This window comes from Microcaecilia unicolor, chromosome 1 (assembly GCF_901765095.1).
Source record: "Microcaecilia unicolor chromosome 1, aMicUni1.1, whole genome shotgun sequence".
Lineage (NCBI taxonomy): Eukaryota > Metazoa > Chordata > Amphibia > Gymnophiona > Siphonopidae > Microcaecilia > Microcaecilia unicolor.
Genome location: NC_044031.1, coordinates 485,921,557 through 485,945,262, shown reverse-complemented (window position 1 = coordinate 485,945,262; position 23,706 = coordinate 485,921,557). Strand labels below are relative to the sequence as shown.

General features: G+C 43.1%; 1 protein-coding gene across 2 annotated transcripts in view; it reads right to left on the bottom strand.

The window, feature by feature from the left end:
* The window catches only part of LOC115477376 (chloride channel protein C-like), a 284,847-nt gene that overhangs the window by 126,417 nt on the left and 134,724 nt on the right, over positions 1–23,706 (bottom strand). The window contains exons 9-10 of one of the 2 annotated variants that reach the window (XM_030214217.1): positions 12,034–12,140; positions 8,392–8,563 (exon numbers count right to left, since the gene is read on the bottom strand). In XM_030214217.1, the coding sequence (XP_030070077.1) occupies positions 8,392–8,563; positions 12,034–12,140 (279 nt within the window). The remainder of the gene's footprint in view (positions 1–8,391; positions 8,564–12,033; positions 12,141–23,706) is intronic. The other variant, XM_030214225.1, reaches the window with a different exon arrangement.

Here is a 23,706-nt window from a genome sequence, read left to right as displayed (position 1 = left end):
TTAAATGCCTGTGTCCATGCCATTGACTGTCTATTAGAAAATCCCAAATTCACATGTATCCTTGGGGAAAGGTACTAAGGAAAATTACTTTAGATCCCTTAAAACTACAATGAGCAAGCCATTCAAATATCTCCTTACTGTATGCTTGGAAGGCACCATGGTTTAGTCCCTCATATTGCAGTCTGGACCGATGTTGCAGTCTAGGGCTGATTCTGTTCAATATATTTGTGAGTGACATTGCCAAAGGATTAGAAGGTAAAGTTTGCCTTTTTGCGGATGATACCAAGATTTGTAACAGAATAGACACCCCGGAGGGAGTGGAAAACATGAAAAAGGATCTGCAGAGACTAGAAGAATGGTCTAATGTTTGTCAAATAAAATTCAATGCATAGAAATGCAAAGTGATGCACTTAGGGAGTAGAAATCCATGGGAGACGTATGTGTTAGGCAGTGAGAGTCTGATATGTACAGACAGGGAGAGGGATCTTGGGGTGATAGTATCTGAGGATCTGAAGGTGACGAAACAGTGTGACAAGGCGGTGGCCGTAGCCAGAAGGTTGCTAGGCTGTATAGAGAGAGGTGTGACCAGCAGAAGAAAGGAGGTATTGATGCCCCTGTACAAGTCGTTGATGAGGCCACACCTGGAGTACTGCGTTCAGTTTTGGAGGCCGTATCTTGCTAAGGATGTAAAGAGAATTGAAGTGGTTTAAAGAAAAGCTACAAAAATGGTAAGGGATTTGCGTTACAAGACGTATGAGGAGAGACTTGCTGACCTGAACATGTATACCATGGAAGAAAGGAGAAACGGGGTGATATGATACAGACGTTCAAATATTTGAAAGGTATTAATCCGCAAACAAACCTTTTCCAGAGATGGGAAGGCAGTAGAACGAGAGGACATGAAACGAGATTGAAGAGGGGCATACTCAAGAAAAATGTCAGGAAGTATATTTTCACAGAGAGAGTGGTGGATACTTGGAATGGCCTGTGGAAATGAAAATGGTAACGGAATTCAAAAATGCGTGGGATAAACATAAAGGAATCCTGTTCAGAAGGAATGGATCCTCTGAAGCTTAGTAGAGATTGGGTGACAGCACCGGTGGTTGGGAGGCGGGGCTAGTGCTGGGCAGACTTCTACAGCCTGAAAATGGCAGAAACAAATCAAGGTCAGGTATACATATAAAGTAGCACATATGAGTTTATCTTGTTGGGCAGACAATATGGACCATATGGAGGAGTGGCCTAGTGGTTAGGGTGGTGGACTTTGGTCCTGGGGAACTGAGTTTGATTCCCACTTCAGGCACAGGCAGCTCCTTGTGACTCTGGGCAAGTCACTTAACCCTCCATTGCCCCATGTAAGCCGCATTGAGCCTGCCATGAGTGGGAAAGTGCGAGGTACAAATGTAAAATAAAAAATACAGGTCTTTCTCTGTCGTCATCTACTATGTTACTATCAGGCTTATTTTCGAAAGAGGACGCCCATCTTTCAACACAAATCGGAAGATGGGCGTCCTTCTCTCAGGGTCACCCAAATCGGCATAATCAAAAGCCGATTTTGGGCGTCCCCAACTGCTTTCCGTCGCGGGGACGACCAAAGTTCATGGGGGCATGTCTGAGGCGACACGAAGGCAGGACTTTGGCGTGCCTAATACATGGGCGTCCTCTACCCATAGTGGAAAAAAAAGGGCGTCCCTGATGAGCACTTGGACGACTTTACCAGGTCCTGTTTTTCTTACGACCAAGCCACAAAAAGGTGCCCGAACTGACCAGATGACCACCGGAGACAATCGGGGATCACCTCCCCTTACTCCCCCAGTGGTCACTAACCCCCTCTCACCCTCAAAAAAACATCTTTAAAAATATTTTGTGCCAGCCTCTATGCCAGTTTCAAATGTCATACTCAGGTCCATCACAGCAGTATGCAGGTCCCTGGAGCAGTTTTAGTGGGTGCAGTGGCGATCCTAGGTCAGCTGCCACCCGGGGCATATCGCCACTGCGCACCCCTCCCCAGGTGCAGTGGCGTCCATCCCCCCAGGGTGCAGCATGACACCCCCCCCCCCTCGGCGCATCAAGTCCCCTACCCCCAGGTGCATTCTTGGCTGCTGGAGGGTGCAGAGAGCAGCCGCGTGCCTGTCGGCTCCACTGGCTCCCTGTTCCGGGGCAGAGGGAGCAGAGAACCAGCAGAGCCGACAGGCGCACATCTGCTCTCTGCACCTTCCAGCACCGTGCACCCAGGGCGGATCGCCCCCCCGCCCTGCCCTTGCTATGCCACTGAGTGGGTGCGGTGCACTTCAGGCAGGCAGACCCAGGCTCATCCCCCCCTACCTGTTACACTTGTGGTGGTAAACGTGAGCCCTCCAAAATCCACCACAAACCCACTGTACCCACATCTAGGTGCCCCCCGTCACCCGTAAGGGCTATGGTAGTGGTGTACAGTTGTGGGTAGTGGGTTTTGGGGGGCTCAGCACACAAGATAAGGGAACTATGCACCTGGGAGCAATTTCTGAAGTCCACTGCAGTGCCCCCTAGGGTGCCCGGTTGGTGTCCTGGCATGTTAGGGAGACCAGTGCACTATGAATGCTGGCTCCTCCCATGACCAAAGGGCTTGCATTTGGTCGTTTCTGAGATGGGCGTCCTTAGTTTCCATTATCACCAAAAATCAGAAATGACCAAGTCTAGGGATGACCATCTCTAAGGACGACCTACATGTCAAGATTTGGGCGTCCCCGACCGTATTATCGAAACGAAAGATGGCCGTCCATCTTGTTTCGATAATACGGGTTTCCCCACCCCTCCACCTGCACGTTTTGCGAGGACGTTCTCAGCAAAACTTGGGCGTCCCTTTTGATTATGCCCCTCCACGTTATAATGTTGCATGAGATGCACCCTCCATGTTCCACAAACTCTTAAGGGTTGTTATCAGATACTTGCAGCTGAATTCCTTTTGGAAGCTCTAGTTGAGACTGATGGCTTCTGCTGTTCCTCTTACTTTGTTCAAAACTTGAACATCACTGCCAAATCTCCCCCAGGCTTGCACATTCCCTCTCTAATGACCACGCCAAGCTGGCAGAGCTGGCCAGATCAGAAGACCTGCACTGCTTTTCCTTTTGGGAATTTATAGCAGTGGCAATATAGGGGAGGACAGGAGAAGGGGAAGATGCTGGACCACAATGAGGGGGAACAGAAAGTGGCTAGACTATGATGGTAAGAAAGAAGGGGAGAAGATGCTGGAATAGTGGGATAAAGGGCAACAGAGAGGGCAAAAGACTATAATGAACCATTGGGATGGAGAGTAAGGGGAAAGGGATGGGGTGATGCTAGTCTACAAGAGTCCCAAGAGAGGGGGGAAATGCTGGGCTATGAAAAGGGGAGAGAGAGAGGGAGAGAGAGAGAGATAGGAGGGATATGCTGAGTTATGGGGGGTGTGGAAAAAATGGAAGGCAAGAGGAAGCTGCTAGATTATGAAGGAAGGGGAAAGAGAGAGTGCAGAAACTGGATCATGGGGGTAGAGAAAAAAAAGGTGGGATAATAGGGAGATGATGGACTGCATGTGAGGAGGAAAAGGGAAACCTTAGGCACACTGGAACCATGTGGGAGAGGACATAGATGGTTGGCAAGAAGATGAGTGAAAAGAGGATAGTGAAAACAGCCCGTAGATTTGCACCTGCTTTTGAGCAAATTTAAATGTCCATGCCTGCAGTGTAGTCCTGATCTCTACCACATACTGTATATTCATATTTTATAAAGACACATAGAGGTAATTTTATATAATATATTGCCTATGTGTGAAGGCCGTGCTTATTTCCAGCTTATTTTATAAAGAAACATAGCTGCCCATGTGTCTTCATAAAATACTAGAAGCAAAGTGGCAGAAATCACACTTAAATTGAAGCCACAGACATTTCCGCTTGCTCAAGCGCAGGCATAAGGGTTCTTACATAAAAGTCACACATAAAACGTAAAGTATGGTAGAATGGGGCACAAGATAGCAGCTCTATAGGCAGCACAAGAATCACCTCTTTCCTTTTGGTGTTCCTTAATACCTGGATTCCTTTAATTCTTCAAAGGTCAAAAGGAAAGGTAAGACACACACCTAACCTGTGGTGCCGTCTACCTCTGAGCCTGTTGGACTGATGGATCGCTTCATGATCTTGGTTTTGATGAAGGAACCTGAGCAGGAACTGCATTGTGGGGGGGTTTGGGAGAGCTGGTTCCCCTGCTTGCAGCAGATACAACCTTGAACCCAGAGGAGCAAGTTGTTCCAGCAGACCCAGCACTTCAGGCCGGATTACGGGCACTATGATGAAATATACAGAAGCTCCACAGCAGGGCCAGTAAGGACAAGGGATATGTTGCTTCAGACCACTAGTTTGGCAGTTGTGACCATATCTGCTGGACCTATTAGCCTACAGAAGGTGATAGAAGCCTTCCCCCTCTTGGAGATAAGACAGAGAAGATGTTGGGATCACATGAACATCTGATCTTTGTGATAAAACCAACTTTGGTAACTTTAGATTCCTTCTAAGAAGCTTTTGCAAAGTTTGAGTCTTCTATTTCTGAAGTTTGCTTCTTTGTCCTCATTATTGGAACATTCAATTCAAAATCAGCAGAGTCTGAAAATGAGAGTAGCTTTTATGGAAAATAAGTTGGCTCAATTTAAAGAGTCATCTAAAGTGGTTTCTGATCAACAATCTGATCTTATGAAAGATAATTTGTTAATTCATAGGGAACTTGAGAACTTAGAATATATAGTTCATTCTCAAACACTTTGGTTTATTAATTTTCCAGCTCCAGCTTTGACCTTGAAAAGATCATTTTTGGAAATTTTGAAAATTCCAGAAAATTCTTGTCCTCCTATTTCAAGAGCTTATTATTTATCATTGTTTGATAAAAGAGAGGAAGGACTACCATTAGTACCTGCTTCAGATATTTCTCTTGACTTTCTGAATGTAACTCAACTTACAGGAGAAGAAGAGAATGTGACTTCTGCTACACTGATTGCAAACTTTGTCTTACAGTCAGATAATAATTGGGTTTTAAAGTTATGTTTTTGGAATTGTTATATATCTTTTTTTAATTGAAAAGTTCAGGTATTCCCTAATGTATCATGGCCTACACAAAAAAGGACGTCACCAATTTTTACCTTTGAGAGTTTGTTAATAATATTGGGTGGTTTGTATTGGTTAAATTATCCCTGTAAATGTGTAGTTAAATACTGTTCTGTAAAGTATATTTTCTACAAACCATCTCATTTGTCTGCTTTTTTGGTCTCCAAAGAAGGGGAAATTGCAATTACAGCCTTAGGACTGTCAAATATGTCTACTTCGTAGGAATGTTATCAACATCAGAAGCCTTTTTCCTATTAGTTGCCTGAAATTTGTCATCCCCCCCCCCCCCCCTCTTTATTTGCGGACTGGATATATGAGAAAGGGTGTTTAATTTCTTATGAATGTTTTGAATCCAATTTTATATATGGTACTCTTATTTCTGTTACAAGAATATCTTGGAAATTATTGTTTATAAACATTAAAAAACATTTTTTTAAATTAAAGCATGCAAATGCATGCATATTTCATAAACATTGAGCATAAATTCGGACTCCACCTGTGCTTTACCTAATTTCACTCCAAACATACCTACATGCGGTTTGTGTAAAAGTACATGCCTTCTTGTCACCATGTGTAGTAGTAGTAGTAGTACACATGTAACCCCTGGGGTAATTTTATAAAAGCCCTCTCATGTATGTCTGAAAAATCCTTTATAAAATTACCCCCATATTCTTCCAAAATTGTGGACGTAGTTTATAGAATATTGCCAGTTATGTGTGTAATTTAATTGTTAAATTAGGTGCTAATTGGTCTTGTTCTGCCTCCATTTAACTTGAGCATGTTACATTATTTATATATATATATATAAATATATCTGTAACCCAGTTGTGCTGTGAGCTACAGGATTGTTGAATTTCCTGCAAACTGTGGTTCTGCTGCTGTTGGTCCCCTTTTGAGCCCATTGTCTCATGGGCTTTTCTTATTGGCTCTGTTCTGGCTTCAAGCCTGCTAGGTAAGCAGCCCCCCTCCCATCATATACCTGAGGTAAATTAATCTTCATTTGTGTGCCTTATATATATAGTCCTTCTGCTCTGAGCCCTTTTCAAGCCCCTACCATAAAATATTATTACAGCTATTACCATGAAGTATTATTACAACTGAATTTCCCATTCCCTGCTGGGAAAATAGACTTGTATCTACAGGAGCAGTGACTCTGTTCCAATAGTATCTCAATTGTAAGCGTTTATGTTTTGTTTTCTTTTGGATTATTTGCACTAAAGAACAATTGGAATTAGATTTTTGAGCCTCTTCATGGTGATGTTAAAAAAATCCTGGGTTAGCTCTCTGCAAACATTGTATTAAGCATCTCTGTGAGACAGAAGTGTCAACAATCAATAACTGGCTATAATTGGAGTTAGGCAGGCAGGGAATCAAGCAACCAAACCAGATGCTGGAAAGGGGAGGGAGTGAGAGGGAGAGAAGCTAGGTGGGGTAGGGTCAGAGAGGGTAGAGATATATTGGCACTGGGGACGAAGAGAGGGGAGAAGCTGGACAGAGAAATATAGGGACACAGAGGAAGGGAGATACTAAACATGGAGGAAGATAGAGGTACAAAGATGGAAGAAGATGGATAGTGGACATGGAGAGAGAGAGTTGAACTATCAAATGGACATGAGACCTTGGTGAGTGAGTTAAGAGAAGGATGTAGAAACCAGAGCCTGGGACCAACATGACTTGAAAACTAAAATGAGCAAACAACAAAAGGTAGAAAAAAGAATTTTATTTTTCTATTTTGTGACTAGAATATGTCAGATTTGAAATGTACATCCTGCTAGATATGGCTGGGGCCCAAGGCAGAAATTTGTGAGGGGACACAAAAGCTTACTAACAGGCTACACCTTTTTCAGCTTCCAGCTGGCCTGGGGTTCTGTCTGGCTAGGGGGCCAAACGCAGTTGCCCTAGTTGTACCTCCCCTAACACTGTCTCTTGCATGTGATTTTGCACAGTATAGGAGAAAATGCATCTCTTTGTATTTCTCTGTGCTGTGCTAAATGCAAGGTCTGGCCTCTTGGGATGTTGATTTAATTTGTTTATGGTTTGTGGTCACTTATTCTGTATTTGACATTTGTGTTCTGTGTGTGTGTGACCAAAGTATTCTGTTAGCATCAATTTTCTATGTAGTATTCTATAGTACTTTGGCTTGTTCAGTTGTTTTGACAGATGTATTGATATTTTAGGGCCCCACTGTAATATTTAGGGCATATTTGGGGGAAGCATATGTGTGTTGGTGGACCGTGGCTCAGTGGAGGAGGATGAGTGCACCCTCTTATATTTCCCCTAGCTCTCAATGTGGCCTGCAGCCACTAAGGCCAGCACTGCTATTCCCATTGAAGTTATTGGGAGTGGGGTACACGTGCGGTAGGAGTAGGGGCGTAGGCAGGGAGTATCAGGTGGCAGGTGTTTCTCTAGTGCCCACCCATCCAACCTGTTGGCTCACCCAAAAATTGCCTTCTGGCTACGCCACTGCTTTCAGCACCTAACTTTAGGCAACTTTTAGACAATTATCCCCATAATGTTTATGCATAGGATGTGCCTATATGCGTAAACATTACGCATATATGAGGAAGCAGTGGTTAGGAGCAGTCCCAACACTTAGCCATTTACCCTCTAATTCTATAAAAGTCACCAAAAATTGCATGTGCAAATTTGGGCATGCGCCCAATTTGGCACATAATTTAATTGAATAATGAGCTAATTAGCACCTATAATTGGCTTTTTAACAAGCGATTATTGGCACTAATAAGATTTAATTAGAACTTATGTGTATAAATTTAGGCATGGGATTCGTGCGAGTAAAAAAAAGGAGCGCAGAAATGGAAGGGTCACAGGCCTAGCATTTATGCACATTGTTATAGAATAAGGGGGATATGCACCCAATTTAGGCATGTACATTTGTACCACGTTTCAGCTGGTATAAAATTAGACACAATCCCTGGGCATAAGCGCTATTCTATAACTGTGCCTAACTTTAAGCATGGCTTATAGAATAGTGCTTTTTTTTCGGCACCATATATAGAATTCACCCCTTAGCAGCAAATTCAGCAACCAGCAGATAAGTTATTCATTCAAGTTCGGTTGCAAAAATACAGTAGGTGCCCTAACTAAATGGATAAGCAATGGTAGTGGTCACCACTTACATGTATAATCAGCGGCACCCCTTGAATGGATACAGCCATTGAATATATGAATAAAGCAAAGCCTCAGTACTGGCAGTGAATATCAACCCCATTATTGTTAAAATAATTCTTGCTACTTAAAGAATGTGAAAATACTTTGAACTTACAGCATAGGAATAACAAGGCCACTTGCTACGGCTGTGCCTGCTGTCCAACAGGACAAGAAGAAATAAAAGAACAGTGTCGTAACAAGAGCGCCATATCCAAACTCTTCTTGGGTTCCCCGTTCGAAAAGGAACATGATGCCTCTCTTCCCATTCTCCACAAGAAGTGCAGCAGCTTGATTAAAGATATAGAGTAAATAAATGTTTATCTATCAGTATTAAAGCTGTGGTTTGCCTATAGAGAGCTGTACAGGAACGGAGTTAGTGGGAATCCCCTCCAGGTCCATGGGACTCCCGTGAGGATGGACACAGGTCCTGCGGGGAATCGGGATCCCGCGGGGATGGATGGAGGTCCTGCTTCCCACAGAAATGTAGTGCCAGGCCAGCCTACCTATCCTTTCCTTGTGTTTCTAAGCTAGCTTAGCAATTATAATTGCACAAAAAAAATTAATGGATATGGTTGATAGCATTGAAATCCCCATAAGCACTGAGAGGGGAAGTTATCAACATGGGGTACTGTTAATTTGAGTTATTTTACCTTCTTCCGCTGATCCTTCTACCCTCTTTACTGTCAATGTAATTGCTTCCTCAGTTCATTGTAAGCCGCTTTGAGGCTGCTTTAAGTGGTATAAAGCGGGGTATAAATGTTCTGAATAAATAAATAAATAAAATAAATAAATCAGGTTATTTTAGAACAGGGGATGGGAGGGGATGGAGGAGATTATTTGCGGGGACAGGCAAAGATGGGTGAAATTCTGTTCTTGTGCAACTCTCTATTTGTCTAGCAAAATCTGGTTAATACATGTGTAGTGCTCATGAGTTCAAATGTACAATTTCAACCTTTCTAAAGAAAGAGTTCAACAGCAGTTGATATGCTGTCCTATAGTAAAGGTGACCCCTATTCCAGAAAGATTTAGAATTACTGCTTTCAGATGCCAAAATAATATCTGTTTCCTAAGAAATTGTCCCAAATACCCAGTTTATCACTTTACTGACATCCTTCACCAGGGCCTTTATCTAAAAAGAACTAGCTTCGTGTTAGGATGATCATATTATTCCAGAAATATATATATTTTACTTCAACATTATTTGTAATGCATCTACAGTACAAGATATACATTTATGTGCTTTGTGGCTGCATCACAGGAGCCTATTATATTATAGAACCAAGGCCCCTAGGTTCTATTATAGAATACTAGTGTAACCTGGTATTGGCGTCCTTAAATGTAGGCACCTTATGCCAGCCATAGAGCTGATGTAAGTGCAAGTGCCTAAAAGCAGAAAGAATGTGCGTAACATATACTATTCTGCGACGTCAGACTCATTCCGAAACTGGAAGGGATGCAGGCAGGCAGTTTTCAATAGCACGAGGATGGAAGAACTTCTTAAAACAAGACCTCGGCTGGGCTGGCGGGGGTTGGGGGTCCCCCGCCAGCTGAAGTAATACTTTTAAAGGCACTGGACCGGAGGAAGCGGACCTCGGCGGGGGTAGGTGACGGCGGTAGGCGGAGGAGGGTTGACGGCGGTAGGGGGGGCGGCAGCCGGGGGGGACTATAATGTGCCCCCTCACTCTAGCTCCTGCCCCCCCTACCGCCGAACCTCAGATACGCCCCTGGTGCTAGCTAGAATTAGTTAGTAGTTACGCACATAACTGCCCCTAGTTGGTATTCTATACCCATACACACAAATTCTAGAGTGCATAACTTGCAAGGGGTGCATGGACCTGGGAGGAGCATAGGTGGGTCAGGGGTATGCCTAGCAGCTATACACATGGATTATAGACCATTTGCAGTTAGGTGCAGGCCTAAAATTAAGCATGTAAGTGCAGACTTATGCTAGTATTCTATAGCAACATCCTGGCACCCAACTTTAGGTGACCTTTTAAGAATTGCCTTCATAATGCGCAGCGATATCCTGATGTCCATATATTCCTGTTTCTTGTTTCAATGCAAAGAAGTGCAAAGTGATGAATTTAGGAAGTAGAAATCCAAAGGAAACATATGTGCTAGATGGTGAGAGGCTGATATGCAGGATGATAGTATCTGAGCACCTGAAACTCACAGGGGAATCAGTGCCAATATCCAGGTGCTCCCCTTTCACCATACTCCACACTGGTTATGAGACTCCCCTGTAAATTCTCTTAAGCAGTGTGGAATGTGGTGAAAGGAGAGCGCCTTGAAGCTTTTTCAGCAAAACACATTTCAGCATTGATTCCATTATGAGTTTCAGTTACTCAGATAAGTGACTTCATATATTTTTCTATATAAACAAATATAAGTAAAAAAGAAAATTAGAAAAGATGTTTTACATGAATAAAATGGATGAAGATTTAAGTGACTGATGGGACCAATGAAGATTATGTTGCAATTTGTATTCTGTTGAAGTAATTTGGGAACTGCATCGCTGAGGAACCATACCTTACTACTACTAATAATCATTTCTATAGTGCTACTAGATGTACGTAATACTGTACACATTATATGCAGGTACTTTCTCTGTCCCTAGAGGGCTCACAATCTAAGTTTTTGTACCTGGGGCAATGGTGGGTTACATGACTTGCCCAAGGTCACAAGGAGCTGCAGTGGGAATCAAACCCAGATTGCTAGGATCAAAGCCCACTGCACTAACCATTAGGCTACTCCTCTAATATTTAAGTGTTATTGCTTGATTTTGTCTTGGTTTGTGGGAACCTTCTTAACTGGATTTATGAATATTTGATCCCAGCGACCTTGTGTATTTTTCTTTGAATTTGCAATTGTGTATTTTATAATCTATATTTGTAGAATATTGATATGCCCATGCCCTCACAATTACATGCTATGCTGAGCACACACATAGCACTCAGATGAGAGAATGTTACATTCATTTGTGTAAGTGCTAGTATACTATCTCCCCGATATTCAAAGCGGCTTAAGCAGGCAGGAGAGGCTCCTGCCCCTGTCACCCCACTGAACCATCAAGGAGATTAGGTAGGCCCCAAGGGGGACCCATTCTGACTGATAGGTGAGGGTTTGGGGGTTTTGTTGGGAGGGGCTATGCAGCATGTCGGGGGGGCATGGTAGGGCTCTACGGAACTCACTGGGGGGCAGGAGGGGAGATTAGAGGGAAAGGGAAAATTTTTTATTTTATGTGGGTCCCGGCTGATATTCAGCCAGGGCCCACATAACTATCTGAATATTGGCCACAATCCATATAAGCTCCACTGGCCAGCCCACAAAATATTAGCCCTGGACATTCCGTGCCAGTACCCACACACGGTCCGGCACTGAATATCCAGGGCTAATTTAGCCGGCGATGGTCAGCATTTTAAAAAACACTGATAGTACCAGCTGAATATCAGCCAGTATAATTTTAGTACGCAAATGGTGCTTTAGACACTAAGATTAGGGGGCAAATGAATAAATCCATAAATAAATACAAGCGTTCAAGGTTATGTGACCAGCAGCTGGGATATATACTTAGCAGTGAATAAATAGTCAACTGGTCTTTAGCTACTGCCTTCTAACTATATACAATTGGTTATTTTTGTATTAAGAGAACATTAATAAAGACAAGTATTTTAAAAAATACATTTCTATACTGCTATGTGAACTCAAAGATATAAAATGCACAGTAAAGAATATCTTAAGTCTTTCCTTATATTACCTTGGTTAAAGGTCCGATTGGATTGTCTGGTTCCATTGGGTCCTGGTGGACAATTATATTCTGAAATCTCCCTTGGGGATGAGAAATTAGATGTAGTGTTATGCCACCTAGATATTAAGAAACACAGCAATACCTATGAAGGAGTTCTGAGAGAAGAGGACATCTCTCTGGGTAAGTGGCATATTACTTTGCTCTATGCTTTGGTGACTTAAAGATTAAGATAGAAGAGAATTTGTAGATTTATAGATAAAAACAGTTTGAATTTCATTAAAAAAAAAAGCAAATTGTATTTATTAACTTGTTTAAATAGCATGAAACTATTTTCCCCATATTTTTAGACTTAAACTTTCTGCCAGAGGTTTAAACTTAACTGTTGCAGCCTAAAGCATTACCAGATAGTCTGAGCAGGGCCTAGTTCAATCTTTTTTCCCATCTACCCTTCCCAACTCCCACTCACCCTGGCGCATTGTTTAATTTATAGTCAATTATTCCAATTAAGAAAATAAGAGGGAGATTTGTCATTACAGAGTATTCTCAACTAGAAATGATTGTCCTAAACAATGTATTTATACTTGCTGAGAAGCAAACACTAAATAAATCAAACAATATACCCCATATAATCTTAGGGCTCTTCATATGAGTCTAATATTCCTACTATATTAACAAGTTTTAATTAAACAACTCACCAATACTAAGATCCAGACAGCAGTCCAGCAGCAAGATGGAGGCTATCCAGTCTTTTGCACAGAGTTTCACATGTATGGTTATCTCCCAGCTGGTGAGAGGTTATATGTGTGTGCTTAGTGCCAAGGGCTTTTAGCTCTCAGAGAATGAGTCCAATTTCTTGAGACTAGAATAGCAGACTTTCTAGTCTGGATGAGCCTAGGCAGACAAAGAGGTATATAGTGGAAACCCACAGGGACATAGTAGAGAAGTCCCACCTCCAGTCTGGCAGCTCCTGTGCTGCCTTTGAGGAGTGAGGTCACCTTGAAGGAGAGCATCACCCTGGTGAAGCAGAAAGTGATCCTATAACCAGGATCTGCCCTCCAGAGGATTCAATGCCCTCTTGCACAAACGATATGCCTCCACGGGCTTATGCCCAGGAGGGAAGGGTTAGGACAGCCATTTTAGTTGATGATTTGGTCATTTGGCACATAGGTGGGTGGCTGGTGGATATGAGAATCGCTCAGTCCTTTGACTGCCTGGTGTGAATGTGGTGGATGTCATACATCACCTAGATAAGATTTTAAATAGTTTTGGTGAGGACCGGCTATCTTGGTACATGTGGGTACCATCAACATAGAAAAATGTGAGAGGGAGGTTCTGGAAACCAAATTTTGGATTTAGGTAGAAAGTTGAAATCCAGATCCACTAGGGTAGCATTTTTAGAAATTCTCCCCGTTCCATGCACAGGACCTAAGAGGCAGACAGAGCTCTGGAGTTTCAATGTATGGTTGAGACAGTGCAGAGATGAGAGTTTTAGATTTGTTAGGAACTGGACAACATTCTGAGAGAAAGGGGCGCTAACATTTAAAAAGGAGATAGAGGGGATCACGTGACACCATGCTGTGGGAGAGATGCTGATTTGATCCTCTCCTACACTCACTCCAATACGTCATCCCCCCACTGGCAAAATTTTGAGAAGTTCATATTTTGGTAGAGTAATACCACTGGGGACGCGGGGGTCCAAGTTTGAGGGAGCTCTGTTTTGTGAATGGCACATTGATCAGTCTGTAATGACAAAGATTGAGTACGGCTTTCAGATACCAAGATGATGGCGCCTAGCAGCCCATCTACATCTTCAGTGAGTTTGGCACGGGCAGCAGAGATAACCATGGAAGTCATCGCAGTCCTGAAAGTTGTGCTGGCCAAAAAGCTGCAACCAATAGAGGCTAAGTTGGAACAGGTGGAAGTTAAATTGGATGAATTCAGCAGAAAGATCATTGCCTTCCAACAGCGCACCAGTGCCTTAGAAGATTAGATGCAGGGAGTGTTGGCTACACAGGCCCAGCTTCGGTTGCAAGTAGCTGCTCTGGAAAATAAAATAGAAGATCTCGAGAATTGGTCCTGCCACAATAATCTGAGACTGATTGGCCTTCCAGAAACGCTTGGGGCATGAGACATGGCTCACAAGTTGGAGGACTGGCTCACTAAGGAATTACAATTATCGGAGGCTTTGGGGCCCCTCCGTACAGAAAGGGCCCACAGAATTTGGTCATTCCTGTGGGGGGACAGTATGCAGTTCCCTGGGGGGGGGGGGAGGTATGTGTGTGTCAGCGGAGGCATAACAAAGGGGTGGACGTCCTTCTTTCAAACATTTTGGACGTCCGCAAATGCCCCCCACAGGGACAGCCAAATTTCAAGGGAGTGGAATAGCATGGAGGAGTGGCCTAGTGGTTAGAGCATTGGTCTTGCAATCTAGAGGTGGCCGGTTCAAATCCCACTGCTGTTACTTGTAATCCAAATAAATAAATAAAGAGGGTATCAAAGGCATGGATGTCCTTCTCACAGAAACATCCACATTCTGGACTTCCTCAACTGTGTCACTTCCCCCTCTTAGGAAGGAAATCGTGTGCAAATGAGCTAACAGCCAGCAGCTCATTTGCATGCAATTTCCTTCATGCATACCCGTTCCTTTCTGGATTGGGAAGGGAAGGCCTTTTTATATTCAGTTAGTGGGACCAGTGCACTACAAATGCTGGCTCCTCCCACGACCAAATGGCTTGGATTTGGTCATTTCTGAGATGGGTGTCCTCACTTTCCATTATCGCTGAAAACCGGGGACAACCATCTCTAAGGTCGACCTAAATTTCATGATTTGGGCGTCCCCGACCGTATTATCGAAACAAAAGATGCACGTCCATCTTGTTTTGATAATACGGGTTGCCCCGCCCCTTTACGTGGCCGTCCTTAGAGATGGGCGCGTTCAATTAACCCCCTCCATGTTGTCTAGCATACAGAGGGTGGAGATTGGTCCCTGCAAAATCTCGGATCATGCATTAGTTTGGATGGATTGGTGATGCAGGTCTGAACAGGTGGAGGTTTCCTCTTTGGCTAGCGAAGGATGACCTATTTCAAGAGTTCATATTGCAAAAATGGAATGAGTATAAACAGAATAATATAGCTCATGTGGTGAAACCAATCTTATACTGGGAAGCAGCAAAAGTAGTTCTGCATGGCAAAATTATCAGCTCTATCAGTTACAGGAAGAAAGCCTGAGACCGTGAAATTGTTCGATTGGAATGTCAGGTACGCAGTGCCATTTGGCATTATGGTGAGAATCTTAGTAAGACAACTAAAAAACAGTTAACGAGCTTTTACTTCAGAGGACGATCAAATCACTGGCCTTTTACAAACATTGTCTCTATAGACAGGGGAACAAGGGGAGTCGTTTGATGGCATGCTTGGTTTCTCGCTTGACTGAATCCCACAGAGTTTACACAGTTCGCACGGCAGAAGGGAGATTACTTCACACTGATAGTGATATTGCAACCTGTTTTCATACTCATTTACAGATCCTCTATGACAAACCGCGAGATAAGGACCTCCTGGGGGAACAATACTTGGAGGGCCTGACACTACTGTGTATATCACTGGTTGAGAGGGAGGCCCTAGGGTCTCCTATCTCCTAGAAGGAAGTACTCGGAGTCCTCAGACAGTGTCTGCTGCTTAAAGCTCCGGGACCAGATGACTTCTGCATAGAATTCTACAGGCTTTTGGGAGACGAGATGATTCCACCGCTAACTGATATGTTTAATGCACTTTTCGCCTCAGATCAGTTCTCGGGGGATTTGCATATGGCTCATATTGTAGTTCTTTTAAAACTGGGTAAGGACCCATTGTCCCCAGATTCTTACTGGCTACTATTTTTATTGAACGTGGAAACTAAGATCCTGGCTAAGGTTCTAGCCAACAGAGTGGCACGCCTTTTGCCTGCTCTCCTGCATGAAGCTCAGGTGGGATTTGTTAATGGGCGCTCGTTGGCTAAAAATGTTTGTACAATCCTTGCATCACTAGCACACCGGAAGTGGATATCTTTGCCTTCTCTTTTGGTAAGCTTCGATGTAGAGAAGACATTCGATTGGGTTATTTGGGATTTTATGTTTTCGGTCTTACAACAATATGGTTTTGGGGACAATTTTATCCGGTTTGTACTAGTTTTATGTGCCAACCCTAGGGCGAAGGTGGGGGTCAATGGATTTACATCAGAAGCCTTCCCTACACTAAGGGGGACTCACCAGGGCTACCCGCTCTCTCCGCTATTATTTATCCTCACACTAGATCCATTGATTAGAGATATTTATGCTAACCCAGATATTAAGTGCGTGGTCCTGGGGGCCCAGTGTTTCAAATTGGCTCCTTTCGCAGGTGATCTCTTGGTGCACCTAGTGGACCCCTATGATTCTTTAGTGGCTTTATTGGAGAGCTTTTCAAAGTACAGGGATTTTGCGGGCTTTAAGCTGAACCTCCAGAAGTTGCGCTGCTATCTGATGGGGTGGTGTGACGACTTTGGGGGCATACTTTCCCCCTTCGATGGGCAAGGTGCACTTTTCATTACCTGGGTGTGCAGATGGGTATTTATTTATTTATTGCATTTGTATCCCACATTTTCCCACACATTTGCAGACTCAATGTGGCTTACATTGCTCTGTCGTGGGGTCACCATGACAGAATGGCATATACAGGTATAATTTTATAAGAATATGGGAAGCATAGTATATAAAAGCATCGTGTATAGAGATATCAATATCGGAACAACAGGTAAACACAGCAATGTACTAATGTTCAAATGATGGATCGTTATGGTATATTCTATTAAAGAGGTGGGTCTTCAAGGATTTCCGAAAGTTGAATTGGTCGTGCATTTTTTTCAAAGCAGTTGGTAGTGCATTCCATAGCTGCGTACCTATGTAGGAGAAGCTGGATGCATGTGTCAGTTTATATTTTAGTCCTTTGCAGCTGGGGAAGTGGAGATTCAAGAGTGTACGAGATGATTTTTTAGAGTTCCTGAGTGGTAGATCTATGAGATTTGGCATATAGACCGGAGCATCTCCATGAATAATCTTGTGAATCAGGGTACAGATCTTGAACGTGATGCGTTCTTTGATTGGGAGCCAATGTAGTTTTTCTCTGAGGGGTGTGGCACTTTCGTATCTTGTTTTGCCAAATATGAGTCTGGCTGCAGTATTTTGGGATGTCTGGAGTTTTTTGATGATTTGGTCTTTACTACCAGCGTACAGAGCATTGCAATAGTCTAAGTGACAACACCATTGACTGTACCAGGCTACGAATATGTCTCTTGGGAAGAAAGGTTTAACTCTCTTAAGTTTCCACATTGAATAGAACATTTTCTTTGTGGTGTTCTTCACATGGCTTTCCAATGTATGATTTCGGTCAATGGTAACTCCAAGAATTTTCAGGCTATCCAAGACGGAAAGGGTGAGGTTGGGTGTGGTTATTGAGCTGAATTTACTTGTATTGAATTGTGATGAGAGGATGAGAGATTGTGTTTTTCAGCATTAAGTTTTAGTTGGAATGCATCCGCCCATGAGTTCATGATTTGGAAACTGTGGTTGATATCATTAGTGATTTCAATTAGGTCATGTTTGAATGGGATGTAAATTGTGACATCATCTGCATATATGTGAGGGTTGAGGCCTTGGTTGGCTAACGATTTGGCCAGGGGTGTTAACATAAGGTTAAAGAGAGTAGGCAAAAGTGGTGATCCTTGGGGAACTCCTCAATCCAGTTTCCAAGGTGTTGATGTAATCGAATTAGATATTACTTGTTAAGTTCTTGTGGTTAAAAAGCCTCTGAACCAGTTAAGGACATTTCCACCAATTCCGAAATATTCTAAGATGTTTAATAATATTTCATGGTTTGCCATATCGAATGCACTAGACATATCAAATTGCAATAGAATTATACTGTTTTCTTTTGCAATTGCTTGTTTAAATTTATTTAGGAGAGTAGTTAGTACTATTTCGGTACTATGGTTTGATCGAAAACCTGATTGAGATTCATGCAGAATAGAAAATTTGTTTAAATAGCCGGTTAGTTGTTTGTTTACTATACTTTCCATCAATTTGGTAACCAGAGGGATAGATGCTATTGGGCAATAGTTGGTTATATCATTTGTTTTTTTCTTCGAATCCTTAGGGATTGGAGTGAGTAGAATGTTTCCTTTATCTATTGGGAAGAGTCCTTGTTGTAATAAGTAATTTAAGTGTATCATGAGGTCTGTTGTGAATCGTTGAGGGGCGTGTTTTATAAGGTTGTTGGGACAAATGTCCAGATAGCAATGAGATTTGGCGAACCTGTTGATCGTCTGGGAGGTGTTATCATACAGGAGAGTATCAAAGTTAGTCCAAGTTCGGTCTGCTGGATACTCATCGAGGGTTGGATCGAGACAATCAAGGAATTTTAAGTAATTGGTGGAAGTAGCTGGTATCTTGGATCGTAATTTTACAATTTTATCATTAAAGTTTGTCGCAAGATTATCAGCTGATGGGGTGTCTGAGGTATTTGAAATGACCGGAGTGGTATCTAATAATTTGTTCACAAATTGGAAGACTTTATGTGTGTCTTTGAAGTCAGGTCCTATCTTGGGTTTGTAGTATGATCTCTTGGTTTGTCTAGTGGTATATTTGTATTTTCTTAATAGTTGTTTCCAAGCATTGAATGTGGGTTCATCTTTCTTTTTCTTCCAGGCTTGCTCTGATCTTCTGACTTGGGTTTTTAGTTTTTTATGGTATGGCCTCGAGGGACCTGTATTCTGTCAATGTTCCCCAATTTCTGGATGAGACCAGATGTCAGTTGGAAGCCTGGCATACCTTACCTCTGTCATTGATGGGAAAGATAAATTTGATTAGGATGATTGTGTTTCCTAAGTGGCTCTATCTACTTCAAACTCTTCCTCCATGATTATTAAAAAAGGATCTCGCTTGTCTCAATAGATTGCTAGATTTTGCTGGGAATGAAAGAAAGCTAAGATCAAACTCCCATGGCTGATGGGTAACTGGGCCATGAGAGGTCTGGGTTTACCTAACAGAAGACTATATAACATTGTATGCCTCTTATGGCACATGTTTGATTGAATTACTGGGGTTCAGGATTACACTCTTATTTCTTACGAAAGAGCTCTGTTCTCTCCTTACCACTTCCTATCCCTACTACAAGCTTCTTATCAGACAATTTCACGTCCCTGGGGTTTAAGTGTGCTTCTTCGTCCTTTATGTGAGGCATGGACCTTTCTGGTTAGCTAGTTGGGAGGTGACCTGAACTGTACTGATCAATTGCCTCTTCAGGGTAATCTTGATTTTGTGCCCGGCATCAGTCACTCCTGCCCTTTCCGGTTCCAATCTCAAAATGGCTGCCTCAACCTCCAACTGTTGCTGGAAGTCCCAAAAGCCATTTTGAAGCAGGAGCAGACATGGCCAGGAGCAAGGGATTGCTTCTGCCCCAACTAGCTTCCAATGACAAGGCAGATCCAGGAAGGGGCTCGGGGGGGGGGGGGGTGTTCAGGAGGGGGGCTGCCACCGGTCAGTGGATCTGAGAGAGGGGTGGAGGAGAGTGAAGGCAGTTTGGAGATGGGGCCACTTTCATTTTTGGCTTTGGTTACTGCCAAAACAATGCGGCCAATTTCAGTCGCAGATTCAGGGGATTCTGGTTTCGGTCAGGCACTAGTTCTTATAGGCTGTATTTTGCACTTTCTGATTTTCAGGGTTTGTTGTAGTTTATATTTCTTTTTTGTTAGTGCTTTCAATTACTCCAATATTGTTTGGATTAATGTCATGTCAGGAAATGCTAAGATAAAATTCCTTGACAAAATAAATGACTGCTTCTTGGAGCAACTGGTCCAGGAACTGACAAAGGAGGGAACTATTTTAGATCTAATCTTTAGGAAATGGCATTGGGTCCACTGGGAAACAGTGATCATAATGGGCCCAATATATAGCTGGCAGCAATCGGTATTTTGCTGACCCCCCACCACCATTATGCCTGGAAATTCAATACCGGGCCATGTCCAGACTCCGGCATTGAATTTCCAGGTTACAGAGCCAGCAAAAACATAGCCCATTAACACCTCCCCCCCCCCCCCCCCTTTTTACAAAGCTGCACCTGCAGCTGCCGCACAGTAATGCCGACACAGCCCATTCACTTTGAATGGGATATGTCGGCATTGGGGGGGGGGGGGGGGTAAGTCTGACTTTATGTGGTCTTATTTATGCAGTTACCTTGGCCAGTTAAGTGCTAAATATCAACACTTAAATGGCCAAGTGCTAACTCCACCCCTGCAACACACCAAAATAGCTGGTTTCAAGTTGGGCACTAGCCGGACATTTTCAGCAGCACTATCTAGTTAAGTGCTGCTGAATATGACCTGTTAGCCCTGAACAAGTAATTTAACTGGCCAAGAGCTAGTTCTGCCTGGTGAAATCGCTATCAATATCAACCCCAACATAATCAAATTTGAGTTAATAACAGGAGTGAAGCCACTAAGGAAATCTATTGTAGCAGCATTTAAATGTGTAAGGGCAACTATGATAAAATAAGGCAAATGGTTAAAAAAAAAAAAAACTAACTAAAAGGATCAGCCACAAAAGTTAGGATTTTAAATCAAGCATGAACATTGTTTAAAAATATCATCTTTTGAAAGTCTAGACCAGATGTATTCCACATATTAATAAAGATAGAAAGAACAGTAAACTGCAGCCAGCATGGCTAAAAGGTGAAGTGAAACAGGCTATTAGAGCCAAAAGAACATCTTTCAAAAAATGGAATAATGATCTAAATGAAAAAAACAAGAAGCCGCATAAGAACTGGCAAGTTAGATGCAAAGCATTGTTAAAGAAGACTAAAGGAATATGAAGAGACATTTGCCACAGAGACAAGAACTCAAAGTAATAACCTTTTCAGGTATTTCAGAAGCAGAAAGCCTGCCAGGGAATCTGTATGACCATTAGATCATTAAGGAGCAAAAGAGGCATTCAGGGAGAACAAGGACATAGTAGAGAAATTGAATGAATTCTTTGCTTTGGTCCTTACTGAAGAGGATGTAAGATCTACCTGTGCCAGAAATGGTTTTCAAGGGTGATGATACAATGGAAATGAAACAAATCTTGGTGAACCTGGAAGATGTACTGAGCCAAATCGACAAGTTAAAGAGTAGTAAATCACCTGGACTGGATGGTATACAGCCCATGGTACTGAAAGAACTCAAACATGAAATTGCTGATCTGCTATTATTGATCTGTCATTACAATCACCTGTAGTACCTGAAGATTGGAAGTTGGCCAATGCAGCACCGATTTTTAAAAATGATTTCAGGGGTGATCTGGGAAATTAAAGGGTCCTTTTAGAAAGGCGAACTGAAAAATGGCTTGTTGTCGTGTAGGCGTGGGTTTTGGGCACATGCTGATCCGTTTTTTAGCGCGCCTATAAAAAAGGCCTTTTTTAAATTTTTGCTGAAAACGGACATGCGGCAAAATGAAAATTGCCACTCATCCATTTTGGGTCTGAGACGTTACCGCCAGACATTGACCTAGCAGTAAAGACTCACACAGTAACAGGGCAATGACTTACACGCACCAAATGCCACTTGGCGCACATCCATTACACACGCCTGAAAAATACACCAACAGTATAAAAACTGATCCTACACCAGCCATGTTTCAGCGAGAAGCCTTCTTCATATAGAATAAGATCATTTGCATACGTAACTTTATAGATTTTCCTTCACTTCACACACTTATACATGCAATACTGATATCTTGTTTAGATTATTGTAATTACTACTACTACTTATCATTTCTATAGCGCTACCGGACGTATGCAGCGCTTCACACTTGAACATGGAGAGACAGTCCCTGCTCAATAGAGCTTACAATCTAATTATGACAGGCAGACAGGACAAGTAAGGGATAAGGGTTAGGACAGACAGGACATATCAGGGATAGGGGACAGTTGAAGGTTTAGGTTTAGGAGTTAAAAGCAGCATTGAAGAGGTGGGTTTTTAGCCTAGATTTGAAGATGGCCAGAGATGAGGCTTGGCGTACTGGCTCAGGAAGTTTATTCCAGGCATACGGTGCAGCAAGATAGAAGGAACAGAGTCTGGAGTTAGCGATGGAGGAGAAGGGTGCAGATAAGAGAGATTTGCCCAGTGAGCGGAGTTCCCGGGGAGGAGTGCAAGAAGAGATGAGAGTGGAGAGGTATTGAGGAGCTGCAGAGTGAATGCATTTGTAAGTCAGTAAGAGGAGTTTGAACTGAATGCGGAAAAGGATAGGGAGCCAATGAAGTGACTTGAGGAGAGGGCTAATATGAGCATAACGACACTGGCGGAATATTAGTCGTGTAGCAGAATTTTGAACATATTGAAGAGGAGAGAGATGGCTCAGTGGGAGACCTGTGAGAAGCAAGTTGCAGTAGTCTAAGCAGGAGGTGATAAGAGTGTGGATGAGGGTTCTGGTTGCATACTCAGAAAGGGAAGGGCGAATTTTGGTGATGTTATAGAGGAAGAATCAACAGGTTTTAGCAGTCTGTTGAATATGTGAAGCGAAGGAGAGGGAGGAGTCGAAGATGACCCCAAGGTTACGTGCTGATGAAATGGGAAGGATGAGCGTATTATCCTCAGAAATAGAGAAAGGGGGGAGAGGAGAGGTCGGTTTAGGTGGAAAGATAAGAAGCTCAGTCTTGGTCATGTTTAGCTTCAGGTGGTGGTGAAACATCCAGGCAGCAATGTCAGACAGGCATGCTGAAACTTTGGCCGGGATGCCTGCTGAGATTTCTGGTGTAGAGAGATAGATCTGGGAGTCTTCGGCGTAAAGATGATACTGAAAACCATGGGATGAGATCAGAGTACCAAGCGAAGAAGTATAGATGGAGAAGAGTAGAGGTCCCAGGACAGATCCCTGAGGTACACCAACTGACAGCGGGATAGAAGAGGAGGAGGATCCACCAGAGTATATGCTAAAAGTACGTTTGGAGAGATAAGAAGAAAACCAAGAAAGAACAGAGCCTTGAAAACCAAGCGAGGATAGCGTATCGAGGAGTAAGCTGTGATTGGCCATGTCAAAAGCAGCAGATAGATCAAGAAGGTTGAAGATAGAATAAAGCCCTTTGGATCTGGCCTGGAGCAAGTCGTTGGAGACTTTAGTAAGCGCCGTTTCGGTTGAATGACGGGGGCGAAAGCCAGATTGAAGTGGATCAAGAATTGCTTTAGATGATAGGAAGTCGAGGCAACGATGGTGAGCAGCACATTCAAGCATCTTGGATAGGAAAGGGAGGAGGAAGACGGGGCGATAGTTGGAGGGACAGGAAGGGGCCAATGAGGGTTTCTTCAAACGGCATGTTTGAAGGCATCGGGAACAGTCGCAGTGGAAAGTGGAAGATTGAGGATATGACAGATGAAAGGGATGACAGTGGGTGAGATGGTGTCTATTAGATTGTAAGCTCTTTGAGCAGGGACTGTCTTTCTTCTATGTTTGTGCAGCGCTGCGTACGCTCTGTAACGCTATAGAAATGCTAAATAGTAGTAGTAGTAGATGAGTGGGAATAGGGTCAGAGGAGCAGGTGGTTAGTTTTGAGGAGGAGTGTAGTTTCATCTTCAGTGATTTCAGGAAAGGAAGAAAAGGAGGCGGGGGTTGGGGGTTGAGAGAATGGACTAAGGGAGGG